This window comes from Heterodontus francisci, chromosome 9, assembly GCF_036365525.1.
Source record: "Heterodontus francisci isolate sHetFra1 chromosome 9, sHetFra1.hap1, whole genome shotgun sequence".
Classification (NCBI taxonomy): Eukaryota; Metazoa; Chordata; class Chondrichthyes; order Heterodontiformes; family Heterodontidae; genus Heterodontus; species Heterodontus francisci.
Window position 1 is genome coordinate 39,543,172 of NC_090379.1, and position 25,762 is coordinate 39,568,933.

Consider the following 25,762-nt stretch of genomic DNA (forward strand, 5'->3'; position numbering starts at 1 on the left):
ATGGGCTGAATTTTTAGGTCCTGCTGGGAGTGAGAACAGAGGAGGGTGGCGCTGAAAATAGAGGCGTTGGCTGGCAGCCGGTTTTCCACTGTCATTCCTGCCACTGGCAAATTTCATCAGGGCCGGGAAGAGCCGGCCCAAGAACCCATGCAATCTCCAAGTAAGTCTAATTAAGGCAGTTAAAGAGTGCATTGAGAGCTGGTAGAGGACCAGTTTTATATTTTGGTGGGGGCATATGGGCTGCAAGCTTGGTCAGGGGCAGACCAGGTGCATGGAGGTAGCAACAAAGCGGGGAGCCAGTCATGGGCACCCCAAAAAATTAGGTGGGCCCTATGAAAGGGAAAATGGCTGAGAGGGCCACTCAGCCATTGGCAGACAGGCGCCATTGGATCTGCACAGAATGTGGGGAGAGTGTTCAGCATGCACTTGAGCAGTACAGGAGTTTGTCATCATCCTGGCATCATGGGGCCATAAGAAGAGGGGGCAAGGCTTCCAGACACAATTGGGAGTCCACCTGAGTGCAAGAAAGGCATCAGCTGGCGATGGGAGCACGACCCTCAGATTTCGGGTCCAGTGGCGATGAGGAACACCATCCTATGCAGGAATTGCAGAGCCCTGGGCATGAGGAGGGCAGCAGAAAGGGATGAGGGGCAAGAAGGCCATGGAGGCGCTGGATTTATCCCGGCAAAAGAGAGCCCCCATATAATATGTTACGACCGAGGCGGGAGGAGGGCATTGTTTATTTCTAGTTCCATTTCTCCACAGGTCACAACATATTATTTTAAATTTTCCCACTTACCCATACATAGAACATAGAACACAGAACATAGAACATAGAACAGTACAGCACAGTACAGGCCCTTCAGCCCACGATGTTGTGCCGAACCTTTAACCTACTCTAAGATCAAACTAACTACCTACCCTTCATTCTACTATCATCCATGTACCTATCCAAGAGTCGCTTAAATGTCCCTAATGTATCCGCTTCTACCACCACCGCTGGCAGCGGATTCCACGCACCCACCACTCTCTGTGTAAAGAACCTACCTCTGACATCTCCCCGAAACCTTCCTCCAATCACCTTAAAATTATGCCCCCTGGTGATAGCCCTTTCCACCCTGGGAAAGAGTCTCTGGCTATCCACTCTATCTATGCCTCTCATCATCTTGTACCCCTCTATCAAGTCACCTCTCATCCTTCTTCGCTCCAATGAGAAAAGCCCTAGCTCTCTCAATCTTTCTTCATAAGACATGCCCTCCAGTCCAGGCAGCATCCTGGTAAATCTCCTCTGCACACTCTCCAAAGCTTCCACATCCTTCCTATAATGAGGCGACCAGAACTGAACACAATATTCCAAGTGTGGTCGAACCAGGGCCTTATAGAGCTGCAGCATAACCTCGTGGCTCTTAAACTCAATCCCCCTGTTAATGAAAGCCAACACACCATACGCCTTCTTAACAACCCTATCAACTTGGGTGGCAACTTTGAGCGATCTATGGACATGGACCCCTAGATCCCTCTGTTCCTCCACACTGCCAAGAATCCTGTCTTTAAGCCTTTATTATGCATTCAAATTCGACCATCCAAAATGAATCACTTCACACTTTTCCAGGTTGAACTCCATCTGCCACTTCTCAGCCCAGCTCTGCATCCTGTCAATGTCCCGTTGCAACCTACAACAGCCCTCCACACTATCCACAACTCCAGCAACCTTTGTGTCATTGGCAAACTTGCTAACCCAGCCTTCCACTTCCTCATCCAAGTCATTTATAAAAATCACAAAGAGCAGAGGTCCCAGAACAGATCCTCGTGGAACACCACTGGTCACCGAGCTCCATGCTGAATACTTTCCATCTACTACCACCCTCTGTCTTCTATGGCCAGCCAATTTTGTATCCAGACAGCCAACTTCCCCTGTATCCCATGCCTCCTCACTTTCTGAATGAGCCTACCATGGGGAACCTTATCAAACGCCTTGCTAAAATCCATATACACCACATCCACTGCTCTTCCTTCATCAATGTGTTTTGTCACATCTTCAAAGAATTCAATAAGACTTGTGAGGCATGACCTGCCCCTCACAAAGCCATGCTGACTGTCTCTAATCAAACCATGCTTTTCCAAATAATCATAAATCCTGTCTCTCAGAATCCTCTCCAATAATTTGCCCACTACCGACGTAAGACTGACTGGTCTGTAATTCCCAGGGTTATCCCTATTCCCTTTCTTGAAAAAGGGAACAACATTCGCCACCCTCCAATCATCCGGTACTACTCCAGTGGACAGTGAGGATGCAAAGATCATCGCCAAAGGCGCAGCAATCTCTTCCCTCGCTTCCCGTAATATCCTTGGGTATATCCCGTCTGGCCCCGGGGACTTATCTGTCCTCATATCATTCAAAATTTCCAGCACAACCTCCCTCCTAACCTCAACCTCCCTCCTAACCTCAACCTGTTCGAGCATATCAGCCTGTTCCACGCTATCCTCACAAACGACCAGGTCCCTCTCATTAGTGAATACTGAAGCAAAGTATTCATTTAGGACCTCCCCTACCTCCTCCGACTCCAGGCACAAGTTCCCTCCACTATCCCTGATCGGCCCTACCCTCACTCTGGCCATCCTCTTGTTCCTCACATAAGTGTAGAACGCCTTGGGATTTTCCTTAATCCTACCCGCCAAGCCATTTTCATGTCCCCTTCTAGCTCTCCTAAGTCCATTCTTCAGTTCCTTCCTGGCTACCTTGTAAGCCTCTAGAGCCCTGTCTGATCCTTGCTTCCTCAACCTTAAGTAAGCTTCCTTCTTCCTCTTGACTAGCTGTTCCACATCTCTTGTCATCCAAGGTTCCTTCACCCTACCATCCCTTCCTTGCCTCATCGGGACAAACCTATCCAGCAGTCGCAGCAAGTGCTCCCTAAACAACCTCCACATTTCTGCCGTGCATTTCCCTGAGAACATCTGTTCCCAGTTTATGCTCCCCAGTTCCTGCCTAATAGCATTGAAATTCCCCCTCCCCCAATTAAATATTTTCCCATCCCGTCTGCTCCTGTCCCTCTCCATGACTATAGTAAAGGTCAGGGAGTTGTGATCACTATCACCGAAATGCTCTCCCACCGATAGATCTGCCACCTGGCCTGGTTCGTTGCCAAGCACCAAGTCCAACATAGCCTCCCCTCTAGTCGGCCTATCTACATATTGAGTCAGGAAACCTTCCTGGACACACCTGACAAAATCTGCTCCATCCAAACTATTTGCACTACGGAGGTTCCAATCAATATTAGGGAAGTTGAAGTCACCCATGACAACAACCCTGTTACTTCTGCACCTTTCCAAAATCTGCCTCCCAATCTGTTCCTCCGTGTCTCTGTTGCTATTGGGGGGTCTATAGAAAACTCCCAACAAAGTGACTGCTCCTTTCCTGTTTCTGACTTCCACCCATAATGACTCAGTAGACAAACCCTCCTCGACGACCTCCCTTTCTGCAGCTGTGATACTATCCCTGATTAGCAATGCCACTCCCCCACCTCTTTTACCTCCCTCCCTATTCCTTTTGAAACATCTAAACCCCGGAACATCCAACATCCATTCCTGCCCCTGTGATATCCACGTCTCCGTAATACGGTCAATCATATAACCTGGGCTGGAATTTATAATCCTGCCGCCAAAATTGGCGGCGGGCAAAAACAATGGTGGCCCGCCTGCATAGGCCACACATTTCAGAGCTGCAGCGATATTAAACGCGGCAGCTCATTTAAATAGCTGGGGCGAACCACCCACTCCGATGACGTGGATGGGGCGGCCCCGGCAATGCATCAGCTGCCTTTGCGCAGGTGCTGACACCATTTTTTAGGGATTCGGGCCCTACATTTCAATTTCAATATTTAATGAGAAATTTAAGGGAAAAATTGAAAACATTTATTGTGCCCCTCTCCCACTCCCCCAATAACCATAGAATTAATTACTTGCCCTCTCCCCCTCAAAACACTTCCTTGCCCATCTGACCTTCACCCCCACCCCCCCCAAGTACAAAAACTTTACACTATAACCTTTCCCACCATCCCCTACACCAATGATATTATTTTGACCCTGTTCCCCACTTCCCGCACTGAGAAACTTACTTGCTCCCCCCTCCCCACCAGTGTTATGCCTTGGTTCCCTGGACAAGGATCCGAAGGCATGGGAGTGCCAGCCACCAGCACGAATATGGCAGTGGGACAGACAGCAGGAATGTAAAGGTAATCAATTCATTAATTGACATTTATTTCAATATGTTAGTGGCGGTCCTGTTGCCAAGTGGCAGTGGGGGTGGGGGAGGGGGCGCCATGAAGTCTCGCCGCCACTGGCAATATCAGGCTGGGCCCTCACGGCGTCGAGGTCGATGATGGGCCTCTCCCAGAGGCATTTTAACCCCCCCCCCAATGTTGGGGCTCCGGTGGGGGTAAAATTGTAAAATTCAGCCCTCTATTTTCCCCAGAATAGAACACACTAACCAGGTTTCTTTAATGAACAACAAAATTATTATTGTTATAAAACAAGTCTTAACTAGTAATGAAGAAAAACATAAACAGTTTTAAATTTTAAAGTTCCCTTTTTACCTTAGTCCCTTCACACTCATACACACACATATACACTGGTTAACCGAAAAAATAAAAGGGAGTTTATAAATTCAGAGCTCTGTTACAGACAAAAAAACTTAGGTGGATTACTTGCTCATTTTTGAAGAAAACAGCAGATGAGATTTGTTGTTCCAAAACTGGCAGACAATCTAACTTCTGAGTACACGTAGGCAGGTCACTGGGATGCTTTAGAACAGGTCTTTTCAGGCAGCATTGAAAAGTAATTTTATCAGGCTTTCTTCAAAGACAGGATACAGATGAATCAACATAGTGGACTTCTCAGAGTCTTTTGGGGAATTGCTTGAAAGTGAGCTGGGATGTGGTCTTCTGTCCTTCCTTGACACTTCAACAGCAGACTTGACTTTATTTCACTCCAGAAGGTAAAATCTCCTGACTGATCAAAAAGCTTGAGAGTTTTTTCTGCCCATTCCAGGTGCGCTCTGCTGCTACTGGGCTTGTCCAATCAAAGGGGCACTTGTTACATCTCTGCGCCTGTTCCCAGAGTTTTTAACTGGAGTCATGTGCCAACTAGTAACATTATTGCCAACCCGGCTCCCTCAGTGTCCCCTTGATGGCTTTTTTCAAAACAAAATAGTCCAACATTTATTCAGCTTAACCATAATTGCCTTTAAATTTTTTTTTTAACAAAAACAGAATCACTGTCATAACACCCGGCATAGGATCTACCGGAGAAGAAGGAACTACCTTGAGATGACCAAGAACCAGGAGACTGTGACTATCGAGGCAGATGGTCACAGAGATTTGTGCCCTTGTTGTGGAAGACTTCACACCTTGCAGCAATTCTCACCATGCCTAGCCAGTAGCCAAGAAAGTCACTGTGGCCTTGAACTTCTTTGCCTCCGGGTCCTTCCAAGGATCAGCTGTGGACATTGATGGAGTTTTGCAATCAGCTGCACAACACTGCACCTATTTGAGAGAGCTGGACAGTACACTCATTTCAAGACAAATGGGGCTTCGCAGGCACAGAGGGCAGTGGGTTTCGCCTTCATCGCTCCATTTCTCCAGGTGTGGGGAATCAATTGCACCCATGTGGCCATCAAGGCACCAAGTGACTGGCCAGCAAGATTCATCAACAGGAAGGGCTATGCTCATTCAATATTCCACTAGTTTGTGACCACAACAAGAGCTTTCTACATGTGTGCGCTCACTTTCCTAGCGGCTTCCACCACTCCTTCATTCTCTAGCAGTCCAGGCTGCTGCAGCTGTTCATTCCACTCCTCAAACTAACTGGATAGATTCTAGGGGACAATGATTATCTCTTGAAGAGATGGCTATCACCCCTTTATGTGATCTTGAGACAGAGCCACAGAGGTGCTACAGCCATCTGCTCACAAGGGCCACCACTGAAAAGGCTATCAGGCTGCTGAAGATGCGGTTCCGGTGCCTGGACTGGCCGGGTGGCTCCCTGCAGTACACTCCTGCAAGGATCTCATGCATTGTGGTTGGCTGCTGCGCTCTCCATAACATGGCCCTCCAGAGAGATATGATCCTTGAAGAGGATGAGGCCCTGGAAGGACACAGCTCATCGGAGGAAGAGGGGGAGCAGGACATGGAAGAGGAGGAGAAAGAGAAAGATGCAGAACACAGAGATGCCCCAGCTGCACAGGAAGGTGGCTGGACCCATCACAGTACTCAAGGGTTTCATCAGGATACCATCAATGTGAGGGATCATCTGATCCAGGCACATTTCAGCTGAGCCCTTCTAACCCAAGAAGACAGCCTGGTCTGGAACTCACGTTGAGCTGCCTGTGAGAGCACTTCCATTGAAGACACAGCCTGGAATAGATTCACTCTTACTGCCAATGAAGGACGCACATCTGTCCAGAGGTTTCACTGTGCCCGTTCAAGGATCCTTGCTCCCCTTCACCCCTCTTTTCCTGTTTCGCCATTAATAAAAAGAAGCTCACATGTCTGGCTTCGTGTGTCAATATTTACTTGGTGTTGAAACATAGAAAAAGTACGCAGTTACAGATGAAACAAACCCCAGTGCCCTCTGCTCTCAGCTACTTTTACACGGTACTCCCCTTGTGGCCTCGGATGAGGTGGAGGCAGCCTGATCGCTTCTCTCTGCTTGTGGCTGATGTGCATGTCGCAGCCATCCTCGTCGTGGGGGTACCAATGGGGCCATCTCCAGAGGCTGCTGCACCTGCATCACTGCAGTGAGCAGCCTCAGTCACTGGGCCCTGTTGCACAGATGGTTGCTCAGTCAGAAGGGCCAAGGAGGCCGATGAGGATGATGGTGATCCAGGAGGGGTGGCACCCTCATCCTCCTCGGTAACAGCCTCAGCCCTCACCTGGCACTCCGAATGGCTGGAGGGGACCACCCGCTGGGGCACAACTGGCAGCCCCTCCAAACATCTCTGCACCACCAGCTCCACTAACTGGTCCATGCTACAGACTGTGGCATGCATTCTGTGAACATCAGTGTGCAGTTCCTGAATGCACTCCGAGTGCTGCCACAAATGGTGCTGCTCTTAATGGAGGAGCTCATGTGTTCAAAGCCTTGAACTCCAGTAACGCACGTGAACCGAAAGACCTTCGCCATTCTCAGCCCATGACCCCGCACTGCCTTAGGGAGCTCTGACAAGTGAGCACATCTGTGGCGGCTGATCTAAATAGAGCCTCTTTTCTTGCGACTCCCGAGGCCCTGCATCTGCACCCAGATGTGCATGGCTGTGTCTGTCCTCCATCCTCCAAGGGGGGGGGGGGGGGGGTTGCCCACAGCTGCCTCTGCCTCGCTCACTCCTTCCTGCAAACTCATGACGTGCTCATAACCTCATCACCCAGTGTCACCCTATCTAATTGCATGTGGGGACCCACTGAGGTGACTATATCTGCACTGGTGGAGGGTGCACTTGTCGGATTTGATGGTGCTTGCTCTGATGTCTCTGCTGGCTGCATTTGCTCCAATGCATAGATCACAAAAAACTATGAAGTCCATGTAATGACTCTTCAGTCCAAAGATCTGACTTCAAACCTCAGTGTAACCTAAACTTGTTTTGTCACATGTATAAAGGTTTGAATTTCTCTCACAATGAATGACAAATTCAATTAAAGTAGCAGCTGGGAGAATGGGATGGTGGAAGCACCCCATTCTTCATTTTGTAGGGATACATCTCCTGGCACAACCTCTAGGACTTCACATAATTACAGCGCAGTAGGAGGCCATTTGGCCCATCGTGTTTGCTCTGGCTCTCCGAATAAGCAATTCACCTAACGCCATTCCCCCGCTTTCTCCCCGTAACCCTGCACATTCTTCCATTTCAGATAAATCTAATTCCCTTTTGAATGCCTTGATTGAACCTGCCTCCATCACATTCTCAGGCAATGCATTCCAGACCTTAACCACTCGTTGCGTGAAGTTTTTCCTCATGTCGCTTTTGCTTTTTTTGCCAATCACTTTAAATCTGTACCCTCTCATTCTCGATCCTTTCAAGAGTGGGACCATTCTTTTCCTATCCACCCTGTTCAGAGCCCCTCATGATTTTGAATACCTCTATCAAATCTCTTTTTAAACAGTTTCTATAAAGACAGTTAAATAGTACTTTACATGTGAACATTTGTTGTGGGTGATTTTTGCATAATTGAAATATCACTGTGTTCAGCAAATCAAATAATCATTCCATTGCACAGAAAAGACAGAAAATAGCCTTTAGCTTAATTACAATTAGTGTTAATCGAGAGACGTCCAATAAGAAAACATAAAACTAATATTCATTATAAAGCTATTCATCCTGCCTTACTAAAATGTACTACAATATTCTGCAAAATGATTTGCTGAATACTTTACCAATAGTTTCAGGACCCACTTATTAGCTGTTCTCCGTACAAGCAATCTGTAATTTATGAATCACTGTTCTCTTGCTTTTTTTGAAAATATTAAAATGTTGAAATGCTGTCAAATAGACCTTTGTGCCTTGGTAGGGAGGTCACACACTGAAAGTCAACAGCACTGTTATTTGCTTGATACACATTCCTAGTTTGCAAAACTCTCTCGTCTGCTAATCGTTAATGTTTAACTCTGCGACCTTAATGGAATCACTTGGCTGTATTTTAAAAAAAGAATGTTTTGTTGTAACTTTAAACATTCTGTTAATGGAAAATTATTTGGCCTTAATAACTCTATGAAAGCATTTACAATAAATTTGATTAAGAAAAGTCTTAAAGCTAAACATGCTGTAAACAAGTTTATGTGATTAAATGATACAATTTTAGAGGAACAGAGAGACCTGGGGGAGCGTGTACACATATCATTGAATGTGGCAGAACAAAATTGCTGTCAAAAAGGCATATGGGATCCTTGGCATTATAAACAGATGCATAAAATACAAAATCAAAGAGGATATGCTAAACCTTTATGAAAAACTGCTAAGTACCCAGCTGGAGTATCGTGTCCAATTCTGGGCACCACATTTTAGAACGATGTCAAGACATTAGAGAGGTTCAGAGGAGATTTACTAGGGATGTGGGATTTCATTTCCTTGGAGAGACTAGAAAAGCTGGGTTGTTCTCCTTAGAGCAGGGAAGATTAAGCTGTGATTTGATAGAGGTTTTCAAAATCATGTGGATTTTGATAGTTTCTCCTTGTTTATTCTGTTTCCAGTGGCAGAAGGGTTGTTAACCAGATGACACATATAAAGTAATTAAGAATCAGAGGTGAGCTAAGGAGAATTTTTCTTATGCAGTGAGTTGTTATCATCTGGAATGAACTGCCTGAAAGGGTGCTGGAGGCAGATTCAATAATAACTTTCAAAAGGGAATTTGATAACTACTTCAAGGGGAAAACATTTGCAGGTCTATGGGGTAAAAAAAAGCAAGTGGGACTAATTGGATAGATTTTTGAAAGAACCAATACAAGCACGATGGACCGAATGGCCTCCTTCTGTGCTGTCTCATTCTATGATTCTAAATCAGGGATAGGCACCAACATGTTGCACTGCGGACATCTAACAAAGTTATTGACTCAGTCACGGACATGGGGGCAATTAATCTGCATATGGAGTGTATAACCAACCTAATGCCATCAAAGCGCAGTCCGATTTAAAATGCATTTCTCCCTACTTAGTGAGATACCTGGCATTGTTTTTGCTTGCACAAGTAGTCAATGTCTGTCCGCACACTTGATGTAGTGATGCAGAGAATTTGCATCGATGTCCATCTGTCAGGACTGATCTTGATCTCTTTCTCTCCCTTCATGCTCTCTCTCTCCCTGTCTCTGTCAAACCCTATCCCCTCTCTGTGTCCATCTCTCTCCCCTTCCTCTGTGTCCATCTTTAAAACCTTCTCTCTCTCTCTCACCCTCCCTCCCTCTCTCCCCCACCCCTTCTCCCACCCCCATCTCTCTCTCACCTCCATCTCTCTCTCTCTCCCCACCCTGCTCTCTCTCTCTCTCTCTCCCTCCCACTCCCCTCACTCTCTCTCTCCCCACCCCGCTCTCTCCCCATCCGCTCTCTCTCCCCACCCTCCTCTCTCTCCCCACCCCTTCTCTCCCCACTCCGCTCTCTCTCCCCACCCCCTCTCCCCCCACAGCCCTCTCTCCCACACCCCACCCTCACTCTCCCCACCCCCCTCTCTCTCCACCCCTCTCTCACTCCCACACCCTCTCTCTCACTCCCCTCTCTATCCCCATCCCGTTCTCTCTCCACACTCTCATCTCTCTCCCCACCTTCTCTCCCCACTCCGCTCTCTCTCCCCACCCCCTCTCCCGCCACAGCCCTCTCTCCCCACCCCCTCTCTCCCACACCCCACCCTCCCTCTCTCTCTCTCCCCACCCTCTCTCTCTCTCTCCCCACCCCATCTCTTTCTCAACCCCCTCTCTCTTGCCACCCCCTCTCTCTCTCGCTCCCCCTGTCCTCTCTTGCTCCCCACCTCTTTCTCTCTCGCTTCCCACCCTCTCTCTCCACCCCCTTTCTCTTCCCACCCTCTCTCTCCCCACTAACTACCCCCCCCCCTACCCTGTCAGCTGTGACACTGGGTTGCGATTTTTTAAAAAGCTGGTCTGAAGAAGTTACCCTGAAATTACCAGTCACAGACCTCATAATGTTTTACCACAGACACTGGTGTCCGTGTACGGACATGTTGCCAACCCCTATTCTAAATAAGAATTAAATTTGTATTTTCTCCAAATATTATTTGTGGGATTTGCCAGTTTTATAAAAGAAATTTTACATAGACTGCACTATAGTGCAGTGGCATAATGGTATTATCATTGGATTAATAACCAGTGTATTGTTTTGGGGACATAGGTTCAAATCCCACCACAGCAAAAAGGTGGAATTTGAATGCAATTTAATAAAAATCTGGAATTAAAAAGCTAGTCTAATGATGGCCATGAAACCATTGTCGATTGTTGTAAAAACCCATCTGGTTCACTAACATCCTTTAGGGAAGAAAATCTGCTGAGTTTACCTGGTCTTATCTACATGCGACTCCAGACCCACAGCAATGCAGTTGACTCTTACATGCCCTCTGAAATGGCTGAGCAAGCCACTCAGTTATATCTAAATGCCATGAAGTTAATAAGGAATAAAACTGGACAGACCACCTGGCATCAACCTAGGCACTGGTAATGACAAGGGCAAAACCCAGCTGTCGACCCTGCATCTGTGTTCACTATGGAGAAGGACGATGTAGGTGTAGAGATCAGGGAGGAGGTATTAGCATTTTTAACAGGCTTAAAAGTGGATAAATCCCCAGGCTCAAATCAGATGTATCCCAGGCTGTTATGTGAGGCAAGGGAGGTGATAGCAGGGGCTCTGACACAAATTTTCAATCCTCTCTGGCCACAGGAGAGGTGCCAGAGGACTGGAGGACAGTGAATATGGTACCATTATTCAAGAACGGTAGCAGGAATAAATCAGGTACTTACAGGCCAGTGAGTCTATCATCAGTGGTAGGGAAACTATTGGAAAAAATTCTGAGGGACAGGATTAATCTCCACTTGGAGAAGCAGGGATTAATCAAGGATAGCTAGCATGGCTTTGTCAGGGAGAGATCATGTCTAACTAACTTGATTGAATTTTTTGAGGAGGTGACTAGGTGTGTAGATGAGGGGAAAGCAGTTGATATGGTATACATGGACTTCAGTAAGGCTTTTGATAAGGTCCTGCATGGGAGATTGGTTAAGAAGGTAAGAGCCCATGGGATCCAGGGCAATTTGGCAAATTGGATCCAAAATTGGCTTAGTGGCAGGAGGCAGAGGGTGATGGTCGAGGGTTTTTTTTACGATTAGAAGCCTGTGACCAGTGGTGTACCGCAAGGATCGGTACTGGGACCCTTGCTGTTTGTAGTGTACATTAATGATTTAGACATGAATATAGGAGTTATGATCAGTAAGTTCGCATATGACACAAAAATTGGTGTCGTAATTAGAGGAGGAAAGCCTTAGATTACAGAACGATATAGATGGGCTGGTAAGATAGGCAGAGCAGTGGCAAATGGAATTTAATCCTGAGAAGTGAGGTGATGCATTATGGGAGGTCTAACAAGGCAAGGGAATATACAATGGGTGGTAGGACCCTAGGAAGTACAGAGGGTCAGAGGGACCTTGGTGTACTTGTCCATATATCACTGAAGGCAGCAGCACAGGTAGATAAGGTGGTTTGGAAGGCATGTGGGATACTTGCCTTTATTAGCCGAGACATAGAATATAAGAGCAGGGAGGTTATGATGGAGCTGTATAAAACACTAGTTAGGCCACAGCTGGAGTACTGTGTACAGTTCTGGTCACCACACTATAGGAAGGATGTGATTGCACTGGAGAGGGTGCAGAGGAGATTCACCAGGATGTTGCTCGGGCTGGAGTATTTCAGCTATGAAGAGAGACTGGATAGGGTAGATGGAATCTGGAACACACTACCTGAAGAGGTGGTAGAGGCAGGAACCCTCACAACATTTAAGAAGTATTTAGATGAGCACTTGAAACGCCATAGCATACAAGGCTACGGGCCAAGCACTGGAAAATGGGATTAGAATAGGTGCTTGATGGCCGGTGCGGACACGATGGGCCGAAGGGACTGTTTCTGTGCTATATAACTCTGACAGTGGTGCTTGGTGCAACATACTTTAATCCCCCCCCCCCCCAATAGAATAAACAGAATACAATTTTATCATAAAAGCAAAATACTATGGATGCTGGAAATCTGAAATAAAAACAGAACCTGCTAGAAATACTCAGCAGGTCTGGCAGCAAATGTGAAGAAAGAAACAGGGTTAACACTTCAGGTCTGTGATCTGGAGGTCATAGATCTGAAACATTAACTCTTTTGTTCTCCACAGATGCTGCCAGACATGCTGATTATTTCCAGCACTTTCAGTTTTTATATACAATTTTATCACTTTGTTGAGTCTCTGATTTCAGTTGTGTCCTACATGGAGATGTTGAATGGAGGTCAATTGTTTCTCCACAAGAGAAAAGGAAACTCCGTATCCATTGGCCACTTTCATGCACCACCATGCTGGGTGCCCAAAAGCAGCATTTGTTGTTGTCGTGAGCTGCAGTTTTAACTGGAGGAGGAGGTGCATGCCCTGGAGGAGGAACCACAGGAGAAAATGGGATAAAATCAAGGGTGAATCCTCTCATTGAAAGACACATAATCCTAAAAAGTACAATCAATATAATTTTGCAATGAAAATTCTTAGGCATGTGGTACGTTTGTTCAGTTGGTGATATTCTTGCCCGAGTCATAAGTTTATGGGTTGAAGCCCTCAGTATTTAGATGAGCACTTGAAACACCATAGCATGCAAGGCTACGGGCCAAGTGCTGGAAAATGGGATTAGAATAGTTAGGTGCTTGATGGCGGCACGGACACGACGGGCCGAAGGGCCTGTTTCTATGCTGTATAACTCTATGAATCTAAGCTGCCGTCTAGGACTTGAGCACATATAATCTAGGCTGACAGTATAGGGAGACTGCTACAATGTCCTTGGATGAAATGGAGGCATCACTTACCTGTTCAGCTGAATGTTAAAAATAGCAGAACAGTATTTTGAGGAAGAACAGGTAATTATGCTGCTTCAAGCAAAATTACCAAAAAAAACAGATTAACTGGCCATCCATCTCAATGTTGCCTGTAGGCTGTAGCCGTGCACAAAATGGTGCAAAGCAAAAGTATTTGTACTTCTATGTAATTCTTGAAGTGTTTCAGGACATTTCTGATAAGTAATACAGCATTATATAAATGCGCGACTTTGTCTCCTTGTAGTACTTACACAGCTTATTAACAGAAACTAGCAAGTAAAATAGGATAGAGAATGGGAAGAAAAAGTGGCAAACTGAGCTGAATAAAAATGTTGTATTCATAATCCTAAATTTTAGTGTTTTAATGTTATAGTCTTGGTCAAATCCTATTGGCTTTCCCAGCATATGATCAGCTTTAATATTGCCATGTTAGTTTTTGTTTCAAAGTCACAGTGCATAATTGAAAAATTAGAAAACCATGAAAATTTATTCGGGCAAACTTTGTGTTTGCAAACATATAGCAGAGTGATAGAAATCATGTTTAAATGCATCCTTATGTTACTGGGTCTGTTTCCTTTCTGGAACAACGTCATTTATATAGCTCCTTTAACATAAAACATCCCAAGGTGCTTCACAGAAGCATTATAAAACAAAGTATGACAACAAGCCACAAAAGGAGATATTAGGTCAGATGACCAAAAGCTTGGTCAAGAAGGCAGTTTTTAAAAGAGTGTCTTAAAGGAGAAAATGAGGGTTTCAGCAGCAAATGAGCTGAGATAGGGACAAAGTCAGGTGATGTTACAGAGGTGGAAATAGGGAGTCTTAGTGATGGCACAAATGCGAGGTTGAAAGTTCATCGGTGGGGTCATTGTTAGCATGAACAAAAGAAGCCATAATCTTGTATGAACCCAAATTAGACTTCCGCGACTGGCGGGCACTGAAGCGACAGGAATGCAAAGTTGACATGGGTGATAATATTATTTAAATTGATAGTTTAGGGGTCCATGTACACAGATTACTAAAATGTAGTAGTCAGGTACAAAAAATAATCAAAAAGGCTAATGTTAACCTCTGAATCTAGAGGGCTAGAATATAAGAACAAAGAACAAAACAAAGAACAGTACAGCACAGGAACAGGCCATTCGGCCCTCCAAGCCTGCGCTGATCTTGATGCCTGCCTAAACTAAAACCTTCTGCAGTTCCGGGGTCTGTATCCCTCTATTCCCATTCTATTCATGTATTTGTCAAGATGCCCTCTGAAGAGTCTCTATGGTACCTGCTTCCACCACCTCCCCCGGCAACAGGTTCCAGGCACTCACCACCCTCTGTGTAAAGATGTTGCCTTGCACATCCCGTCTAAACTTTGCCCCTCTCACCTTAAACCTATGTCCCCTAGTAACTGGCTCTTTCACCCTGGGAAAAAGCTTCTGACTATCCACTCTGTCCATGCCGCTTATAACTTTGTAAACCTCTATTATGTCGCCCTTCCACCTCTGTCGTTCCAGTGAAAACAATCCGAGTTTATCCAACCTCTCCGCATAGCTAATGCCCTCCAGACCCGGCAACATCCTGGTAAACCTCTTCTGTACCCTCTCCAAAGCCTCCACATCCTTCTGGTAGTGTGGCGACCAGAATTGCACGCAATATTCTAAGTGTGGCCTAACTAAAGTTCTGTACAGCTGCAGCATGACTTGCCTATTTTTATACTCTATGCCCCGACCGATGAAGGCAAGCATGCCGTATGCCTTCTTGACTACCTTATCCACCTGCGTTGCCACTTTCAGTGACCTGTGGACCTGTACGCCCAGATCTCTCTGCCTGTCAATACTCCTAAGGGTTCTGCCATTTACTGTATACTTCCCACCTGCATTAGACCTTCCAAAATGCATTACCTCACATTTGTCCAAATTAAACTCCATCTGCCATTTCTCCGCCCAAGTCTCCAACCGATCTATATCCTGCTGTATCCTCTGACAATCCTCATCACTATCCGCAACTCCACCAACCTTTGAGTCGTCCGCAAACTTACTAATCAGACCAGCTACATTTTCCTCCAAATCATTTATATATACTACAAAGAGCAAAGGTCCCAGCACTGATCCCTGCGGAACACCACTAGTCACATCCCTCCATTCAGAAAAGCACCCTTCCACTGCTACCCTCTGTCTTCTATGACCGAGCCAGTTCTGTATCCATCTTGCCAGCTCCCCTCTGATCCCATGTGACTTCACCGTTTGGATCAGTCTGCCATGAGGGACCTTGTCAAAGGCTTTACTGAAGTCCATATAGATAATATCCACTGACCTTCCTTCATCAATCATCTTTGTCACTTCCTCAAAAAACTCAATCAAATTAGTGAGACACGACCTCCCCTTCACAAAACCATGCTGCCTCTCGCTAATAAGTCCATTTGTTTCGAAATGGGAGTAAATCCTGTCCCGAAGAATCCTCTCTAATAATTTCCCTACCACTGACGTAAGGCTCACCGGCCTATAATTTCCTGGATTATCCTTGCTACCCTTCTTAAACAAAGGAACAACATTGGCTATTCTCCAGTCCTCTGGGACCTCACCTGTAGCCAATGAGGATGCAAAGATTTCTGTCAAGGCCCCAGCAATTTCTTCCCTTGCCTCCCTCAGTATTCTGGGGTAGATCCCATCAGGCCCTGGGGACTAATCTACCTTAATGCTTTGCAAGACACCCAACACCTCCTCTAATGAGATGACTGAGACTATCTACACTCCCTTCCCTAGGCTCATCATCCACCAAGTCCTTCTCTTTGGTGAATACTGATGCAAAGTACTCATTTAGTACCTCGCCCATTTCCTCTGGCTCCACACATAGATTCCCTTCTCTGTCCTTGAGTGGGACAACCCTTTCCCTGGTTACCCTCTTGCTCTTAAGATACGTATAAAAAGCCTTGGGATTTGCCTTAATCCTGTTTGCCAATGACTTCTCATGACCCCTTTTAGCCCTCCTGACTCCTTGCTTAAGTTCCTTCCTACTGTCTTTATATTCCTCAAGGGATTCGTCTGTTCCTAGCCTTCCAGCCCTTACGAATGCTTCCTTTTTCTTTTTGACGAGGCTCACAATATCCCGCGTTATCCAAGGAGGAAAAGAAGGGGAGGAATTTTCACTATAGCTAGACAAAGCCCTGGTTAGGCCACACGTGGTTTACTGTGCACATTTCTGGGCACCACACCTTAGAAAGGATATATTGACTTTGAAAGAAGTGCCATGCAGATTCACTACAATGTTACTAGGGTTATATTATAAAGGAGAGATTACATAAACTAGGCTTGCTTTTCCTTGACGATAGAAGACTGAGGGGTGATTTGCTGGAGGATGCTTAGGATTTTGAAAGGAATTGATAAGGTAATAGAGAGAAAAAAATCTTTACTACTGCCAGGGGAGTCTGGGGACATAACCTTAAAATTAGAGGCAGGCCATTCAGCAGAGAAGAGTGGAACTCTCTCCCACAAAAAGCAGTAGATGCCAGCAACAATTAATAATTTAGAAAATGAAATAGATTTTTATGCTAGACGAAGATACAGAAGGATACGAGCCGAGGCAGGTGGATGGAGTTAAGACACAGTTCAGCGTGATCTCACTGAATGGTGGAACAGACATATTGTTGCTGCACTGTGGAAGGTGCTGTCTTCCTGAAGAGATGTTAAACCAAGGCCCCCGTCTGCACTCTCAGGTAGATGTAAAAGAACCCATGGCACTATTGCAAAGAAGAGCAGTGGAGTTAACCCTGGCTAATATTTACATCCCTCAATCAACATCACAAAAACAGATTATCTGCTCAATATCATATTGCTGTTTGTAAGAGATTGCTGTGTGCAAATTGCTGAGTTTCCTACAGCACAACAGTGACTACACTAGTACGTCATTGGCATCTGGTGGTTGTGAAAGGTGCTACAGAAATGTAAATCTTTTTATGATTCAGCTTTCTCTTAGTTGTGCCCCTTAAGAATGGTGGGGGGGGGGGGGGGTATGTGTCTCCTCATTTAAGAAAAGGGCAACATGCTTTGGAAATTGGTTGAAACCAAATGGTGGCTGAAGGGCCTGTTTCAGTGCTGTATCTCTAAATAAACAAATAAATGCTAGTTGAGCATTTGACACTGAGTGTTACTGGGCTGAATTTTACCAGCCCCTTGACACCGTTGGTTGCAGCATGGGGGGCCCGTAAAATTCTTGCAGGAGAGGCTGGCCTCAAACCATGACGTCGAGAAGGCCCTGCCGCATATTACTGGGGGGGGGGGGTGGGGGGGGTGAACCTCTGTGCAGCCCCCCCGCTGCTTGGCGGCAACACCTCAGTTACCATATGTAAAGCACTACTTACTTCTCCTGATTACGCATCCCTCTGTCTCTTGCTCCACACTTCCGCATTTTATGCGGAACGGGCAGCCATCATGTGCCATCCTGTTCGCGAATATTAAAGCCGACGGGACATCAGAAGCAGGAATACTTGCCAGTGAAGTCCAGATATACAGGGGTCTGAACTCTGCATACTTGAAGTGGGGGTGGGGGGGGGGGGCGGTGGGACCACTGGAGGAAAAGTTCCTTAGGCATGGAGGTATTGCATACCCTCCCATCGTGAATGGTGTCCACTTTGTGCCATTGTACGTTTGTGTGTGAAGGAGCAATGGCACTCTGGTCACCCTGTGTGTGGGGAGGATGCCAGAAATGGCAGGAGTGTACAAGTTACCTGGCTGGTGAGGGCAATCGATGCAGCTGGTAGAATCTTCATGTGGTCATGCTGTGTAACTCTTAACAAGAGCCAAGATGAGCTATGCCACTCAACATAGTTGACCCATGAAAGCACCTGATGTACCAGTCAACAAGAACTGCCCTGGAGGGAGCCTTCGATTAAGTGAAGGAAACAACTTTATTTATCACATGGAAATGGGTATGGCTCATCCTAGATTGTGTGATCCACTTCTCCTGAGGATCCATATGCGCCAGAGGCAAAAATCAACAGACAGGTGCAATCCACGTAGAGGCCCCTGGTCGATGAGCAGCAGTCCCCCAAAGGGAGCTCACCACTACATATCGCAGCGCATCTACAGACCCCACACGACATGCCAGTGGATGCCAGTGCACTGGTGTCAGAGGCAATTGCCCATGTCGAAGGGTGGTGACACATCTGTGCCCTGCTCAACGACGACCCGCAGCCCCAGGCTTCGGTGGACAACCAATGCCTTTGTTCCTCATAGTGGCAGTGGCTCTTAAGCTTGATGCCTATGCAGCATTTCAGGGGCCCACTGGAAACCTTTGTGGGGTCACTCAGCAGAGCACTGCTGCATCAGGGAGGTCACCGATACCCTGCACCAGAGGGCTAGTATGTCTATTTCAGGATGGACTCCCACAGCCAGGCCCAGAGGGCCACCAGTTTCGGCACTATTGTTGGAGAACCATAGGTTTTAATGTTCACAGACTGCATCCATGTGGCCATCAGGCTTCCCGCCAGGCTACCACATGCAGACGTTATCATTAAAGGATTCCTCTCAAACTAGGTGCAGCTGGTATGTAATCACTGGAGACGCTTCATGCAAATCTGTGCCCGCTTCTCAGGCAGCTGCCATGACATTTGGGTCCTGCGCCAGTCCCAGCTGCCACTGCTGTTCACCGAACTGGCTCAGATGGAGGGGTGGCTTCTTGGAGTCAAGGGCTGTCCCTTGCAGGGATGGCTCCTGACACCAGTGAGAGACCCTACCACTGCTGCTGAGGAGAGATACAACGCCATCCACGGAGCTGAAAGATCTGCATGGTCAAAATACGCTCCCAATGCCTGGATAGGGTGGTGCCCTGTACTACAGGCAGAAAAGGCCAGCTCCTTTCTTTCCTGCTCGCTGTGCTCAGCACAACGCACCCAATAGAGGGCACGCCTGGCATGATGAGGAGACATCAACTCAGACTCAGACTATGAGGATGCTGAGTACCTACAACAAGAAAGGCACATGGGAGGGCAGATGGCACCCAGTCTCTGCATGCAGGGCTAGCAGTGATCTAGGGATGTATGGCAGTGGCTGATCAGACAAAGGCTCTCTGCTCCATAGGAACTAACATGAGCTCTCCAAGGCACACATTCCCCTCACTCACCTGCTGTGCACCAGTCCACATCTGCAGCATCTGTATAAAACATTAGAGGCAGCAGCTGAGTGAGCCAATGTCCATGTCACTGTACCTGTTGACACTCATGAATTATGGTGGCATTGCAATGATATTATTGCATACATTAGCCTTCCTGAAGGGCCAATGGAGCAAAGGGATGTGACAGTGGTGCTACATGCTGGCACACATCATTCAGACAGAAAAAAGGACACACACAAGTTGGTGAAGAACATTTAATACAAGACGTATTAACATTGCCGTGACATCTGAGCATTCTCAATTGTGTCAGTGTGTTTTTTTAAATGCTTGCAAGTGCCCCTTCTCTGTGCAACTTCAGCGCTAGCAGCCTGATTGGAGGAACGCTGCTGATTTGATTGCCCTTTGGCTGTGAATGACTTTGGCGGTCGTCCTCTGCGCGCACGAGGCCTGGAGGGCCCCGGCTGGCTGGGGGAATCCTGTGTCATCGCAGAACCCTCCTCAGCTGTCGCAGCTGCTGGAGCTTCACTCACAGGCGGAGGGATGGGCGTCCACATTGGAATCACTTGGAGGGGGGACCCCAGATATGGTGCACTGGCGCGCCTCCTCCATCTCAGGGTTCAGTGGAACCCCTCTGCTCTCCCAGGAGGGACAGTCTCCATGCCCCGGTCCCTCTCTCGCCTTGCCACTGCTGATTGGATGTCATGGCTGTGGCGAGGGGTTGCAGGTCAGCGCCATCAATGGGATCTCGCTCACCACGAGGGTCGCCAATGAATGACAACAGGCGCTCATATGCCTGGGGCATGGCAGCAGTCATGATGTGGACGGACTCCCCTATCATCCGCTCAAGGCTGTGCATGGCCTGTGGCATCTCTGCCATAACTTATTCATCAGCTCTGGCATGTCCTGGTCTGTCAACAGCAGAGGATCATCGCTAGCCTGGGGCTCAGCATGGGCCTGTCCACTTACAGGCCTCTGACTGTCAGGGGCCACGACTGTCTCAGCCTCAGTCAGCTGCTCGGGCTCGTGTGCAGTGCTCTCACCAGATTGTGACCTGCATGCTAAGGCCAGACAGATACCCACTGAGGTGACAATATCTGCACTGGTGGAAGGTGCGTTAGCGTCCTGAGATGCTGCTTCCTCCGAGATGAGATGTTGGACGTCAACCGCACAACCAGGGTGGCTGTTCTTTCATCTGGAAGACACGTTGGGAAGAGGACATTATCAGTCTTGATCTAGCACATTTCACAATTGTAGCAGCATTACAGAACAGACATTCCATAGTGCTCATTTTTAATATCAATTGGACATCTGCTCACTTTGGACCCCGATGTCAATTTGGCCAAATGACTGCAGCAGCTGTCATGGTGCCAGCTGCAGGGCCTCTTCCTCGGCATCTGCCAGCCTTTGCAGTTGTGGTGGGCCTCCACCGGTGCAGAACGTCTCCCTCAAATTGTGGGCCCTCTTTGCCTGGAGGAGCAAGGAGGCAGATAATAACAAGACAACATATGTCAAAAGAGAGTTGCTGGCCACAAAGGTGGGGGGGTGCTCGGTGTGCACTACTGAGTGAGCCATTCATCTAGGTGCCATTCCCTGAGCACCAGACAAGGGTAAGTTCTGTCATACATTGCACCATTCATGTCCCTTCTTCCCTGGCTATCCAACCTCCCGTTCTTCAGCACAGCAGTGGCACGGCAGGCGGCAGGGCCTCTTCCTACCATCGCTGGGGAAGAGGACCTCCTGCCTTGCCTGCACAGCCTGGAGGACAGCAGTCAGGGAGACATCACTGAACAATGGTGCCACCCTGGCACACCCCTCGCCACTCAGATAAATGTCTTGAATTGAAGCAATCTCACATCCAGGGATCCTCTGTGGGTGCAGGCATAGTTACTGTACTGACTACCCTTTAAACAAGGCCCCAGCACATTATTCTCAACTGTGCCAGCTTCCAACACAGTGTTGGCTGTCTCTTCCCCCACAACCATGTAATATGGGCGGAGCTGCGCGTGACCTTTATGGTAATGAGCCCCCACCCCCTGATTAAAATTCAGCCCGTTATCTCCAGTGAGCGGGGCGTCCTGTCCTTTGACCCCTCTACGTCACAGAGAGGCGCCACATTGGAATGAGGGGCTGAGCGGCCGCCATTGAACCCGCACTAAAACCTAAAACTAACATTAAATGATGCCGCCCGACTCGGACTACACCTCCACCCTACTTCAGTAAAGTCGCATAGAAGCATCTCGAATGAGCGGTGGGCGGCAGCGGACGCTGTTCCAGAGCTGGGGCACCAAACCCACCTCATCCCAGCCCCGCGGTAGGAAGAGCGGCTCTGTGGGCCACCCGGCCCACTGCAGGCGGGGGCAGCAGCTGGAGGAGGAGCAGGGCTCGGGGGAAGCGGCCGCTTCGGCGCAGCGGGATGGCTTCGAGGACGGGGAGGATGACGACGTGCTGCTGGTGGCGGTGTTTGAGGCTGAGCGGACCCTGGGCGGCAGAAACAGTAGCCCGGCCTCTGAGCGCCAGTCGCCGGCCGCCCGGCCCGACTCCGCCACCCTCCCCGGCTTCGACCTGGCTTCAGGTGACGTGTGGATTTTCCCGAGCAATTACCCGCTCCGGACCTACCAGTTCGACATGGCCCGTGTGGCACTCTTCCACAACACACTGGTGTGTCTGCCCACCGGCCTGGGCAAGACGTTCATCGCGGCTGTAGTGATGTACAACTTCTACCGCTGGTATCCCTCGGGGAAGATCGTGTTCATGGCCCCGACCAAACCCCTGGTTGCTCAGCAGATCGAAGCTTGTTACAAAGTGATGGGCATACCGCAGGACCACATGGCAGAGATGACAGGTAACTGATGAGACTGTCAGAGTGTGTGAAATTGCACGAACCCGCATTGGGTATGAGTACTAGATACCCAGTTCCACAAGAGCAGGAATCCTTGATAGAGGTGCTGTACGAACCCCAGTGTCCATAGGGTAGGGCTGCCCTAAACATTAACCAATAACCACATGCAGTGAATTGGGAATCCAGATGTGGTGAATTGCATCTTTAAGCACAGAATTGTTACAGCGCAGAAGGAGGCTATTCGGCCCATCGTGTCTGCATAGCTTTCCGAATGTGCAATTCACTGAGTGCCACTCCGCCCCGCCCCCCCCCCCCCCACTTCTCCTGGTAACCCTGCACATTATTCCTTTTCATATCACAGTCTAGTTCCCTTTTGAATTCTTCAATTGAATCGGCCTCCAACACACTCTCAGGCAGTGCATTTCAGACCTTTACTCGCTGTGTGAAAAAGTTCTTCCTAATGTCTCTTTTGCTCCTTTGGCCAATCACTTTAAATCTGTGTCCTTTCATGAGTGGGAACAGTTTCTCCCTATCGACTCTATCCAGACCCCTCATGATTTTAAATACCTCCATCAAATCATCTCTCAACCTTCTCTTCTCCAAGGTGAACAGTTCTAACTTCTCTGATCTATCTTCATAACTGAAGTTCCTCATCCCTGTGAAACTTTTCTGCGCCCTCTCTGATGCCTTCACATCCTTCCTAAAGTGTGGCGCCCAGAATTGGATGCAGTACTCCAGCTGAGGCCGAATTAGTGTCTTATACAAGTTCAAACAGAACCTCCTTACTCTTGTACTCTGTGCCCCTATTAATAAAACCCAGGATACTGTATGCTTTATTAACTGCTCTCTCAACCTGTCCTGCCACCTTCAATGAATTATGCACATATACACCTAGGTCCCTCTGCTCCTGCACCCCCTTTATAATTGTACTGTTTATTCTATATTGTTTCTCCATGTTCTTCCTACCAAAATGTATCACTTCACATTTCTCTGCATTGAACTTCATCTGCCTCCTGTCCACGCATTCCACCAACTTGTCTATCTCCTTTTGAAGTTCTATGCTATCCTCCTCACAGTTCACAATGCTTCCAAGTTTCGTATCATCTGTGAACTTTGAAATTGTGCCCTGTACACCAAGATCTAGGTCATTAATATATATCTGGAAAAGTAAGGGTCCCAACACTGACCCCTGGGGAAATCTGCTATAAATGTTTCTCCAGCCCGAAAAGCATCCATTAACCACAACTTTGTTTCCTGTCACTCAGCCAATTCCTTATCCATGTTGCTACTGTCCCGTTTATTCTTGAGCTATAACTTTGCTCGCAAGTCTGTTTGGCACTGTATCGAACATCTTTTGGAAGTCCATGTACACCCATTCAACTGCATTGCCCTCACCAACCCCTCTGTTATCTCTTCAAAAAAAACTCCAACAAGTTAGTTAAACATGATTTTCCCTTGAGAAATCCATGCTGGCTTTCTTTAATTAATGTGCATTTGTTCATGTGATAGTTAATTTTATCCCTAAGTATTCTTTCTAGAGGTTTCTCCACCACTGAAGTTAAACTGGCTGGGCTTATCTTTACACCCTTTTTTGAACAAGGATGTAATGTTTGCAATTCTCCAGTCCTCTGGCAGCATCCCCGAGTCTAAGAAAGACTGAAAATTATGGCCAGTTCCTCTGCAATGTCCACTCACTTCCCACCCTATTCTTGGATGCATCTCATCCGGTCCTGGTGCCTTATTCGCTTTAAGTACAGACAGTCTATCCAACACCACATCCTTATCAATTTTAATTCCTTCTAGTGTCTGAATTACCTCCTCTTTCAGCATTGCCTAGGTTGCATCTTTTTCCTTGGTAAAGACCGATGCAAATTATTCATTTAATACCTCACCTATGCCCTCTGCCTTGACACAAATCCCCTTCATGGTCCCTAATCGGCCCCACTCCTCCTTTTACCAACCTTTTACTATTTATATGCCTATAAAAAAAACTTTGGGATTCCCTTTTATGTTGGCTGCCAGTCTCTTTTTTTCATGCTCTCTCTTTGCTTCTCTTATTTGCTTTTTTACTTCTCTTCTGAACCTTCTATATTCAGCCTGGTTCTCAGTAGTATTCCTTACCTGGCATATGTTACAAGCACTCGTTTTTTCTTTATCTTAATTTCTACCTCTTTTGTCATCCAGGGAGCTCTGGATTTGTTTACTTAACCTTTCCCCTTTAAGGGAACATGCCTTGACTGTGCCTGAACTATCTCTTAGAGTCAGAGTCATAGAGTTGTACAGCACAGAAACGGTCCCTTCGGCCCATTGAGTCTGCACCGGCCATCAAGCATCTATTCTAATCCCACTTTCCAGCACTTGGCCCGTAGCCTTGTATGCTATCGCGTTCCAAGTGCTCATCTAAATACTTCTTAAATGTTGAGGGTTCCTGCCTCTACCACCTCTTCAGGCAGTGTGTTCCAGATTCCCTCTGGGTGAACATTTTTTTTTCCTCAAATCCCCTCTAAACCTTCAGCCCCAACCTTAAATCTATGCCCCTGGTTATTAACCCTTCTGCTAAGGGAAAAAGTTTCTTCCTATCTACCCTATCTATGCCCCATATAATTTTGTATATCTCAATCATGTCCCCTCTCAAACTTCTCTGCTCTAAGGAAAGCAACCCTAGCCTATCCAGTCTCTTTATAGCTGAAATGCTCCAGCCCGAGCAACATCCTGGTGAATCTACTCTGTACCCTCTCCAGTGCAATCACATCCTTCCTATAATGTGGCAACCAGAACTGTACACAGTCCTCCAGCTATGGCCTAACTAGCGTTTTATACAGCTCCATCATAACCTCCCCGCTCTTGTATTCTATGCCTCAGCTAATAAGGGCAAGTATCCCATATGCCTTCCTAACCACCTTTATCTACCTGTGCTGCTGCCTTCAGTGATCTATTGGCAAGTACACCAAGGTCCCTCTGACCCTCTGTACTTCCTAGGGTCCAACCACTCATTGTATATTCCCTTGCCTTGTTAGTCCTCCCAAAATGCATCACCTCACACTTCTCAGGATTAAATTCCATTTGCCACTGTTCTGCCCACCTTACCAGCCCATCTATATTGTCCTGTAATCTAAAGCTTTCCTGCTCTATTTACGACACCACCAATTTTCGTGTCATCTGCGAACTTACTGATCATACCTCCTATATTCATGTCTAAATCATTTAATGTACACTACAAACAGCAAGGG

The 25,762-nt window shown here is 47.2% G+C and overlaps 2 protein-coding genes across 11 annotated transcripts in view; one reads left to right on the top strand and one right to left on the bottom strand.

Moving 5' to 3' along the window:
• The window catches only part of LOC137373693 (alpha-1-antiproteinase-like), a 269,343-nt gene that overhangs the window by 22,717 nt on the left and 220,864 nt on the right, over positions 1-25,762 (bottom strand). The window contains exon 1 of one of the 3 annotated variants that reach the window (XM_068038880.1): positions 8,425-8,579. The exons of 1 other annotated variant lie outside the window; for it this stretch is intronic. The gene's annotated coding sequence lies outside the window, so the exon portion shown is untranslated. Of the gene's footprint in view, positions 1-8,424; positions 8,580-25,762 lie in introns of those variants that run through there. One more of the 3 variants, XM_068038879.1, reaches the window with a different exon arrangement.
• The window catches only part of fancm (FA complementation group M), a 155,026-nt gene continuing 151,057 nt past the window's right edge, over positions 21,794-25,762 (top strand). For all 8 annotated transcript variants that reach the window (XM_068038866.1, XM_068038862.1, XM_068038863.1 and 5 more), the window contains exon 1: positions 21,794-22,535. In XM_068038866.1, coding sequence (XP_067894967.1) covers positions 21,935-22,535 — 601 coding nt within the window. In that variant the 5' untranslated portion in view covers positions 21,794-21,934. The remainder of the gene's footprint in view (positions 22,536-25,762) is intronic.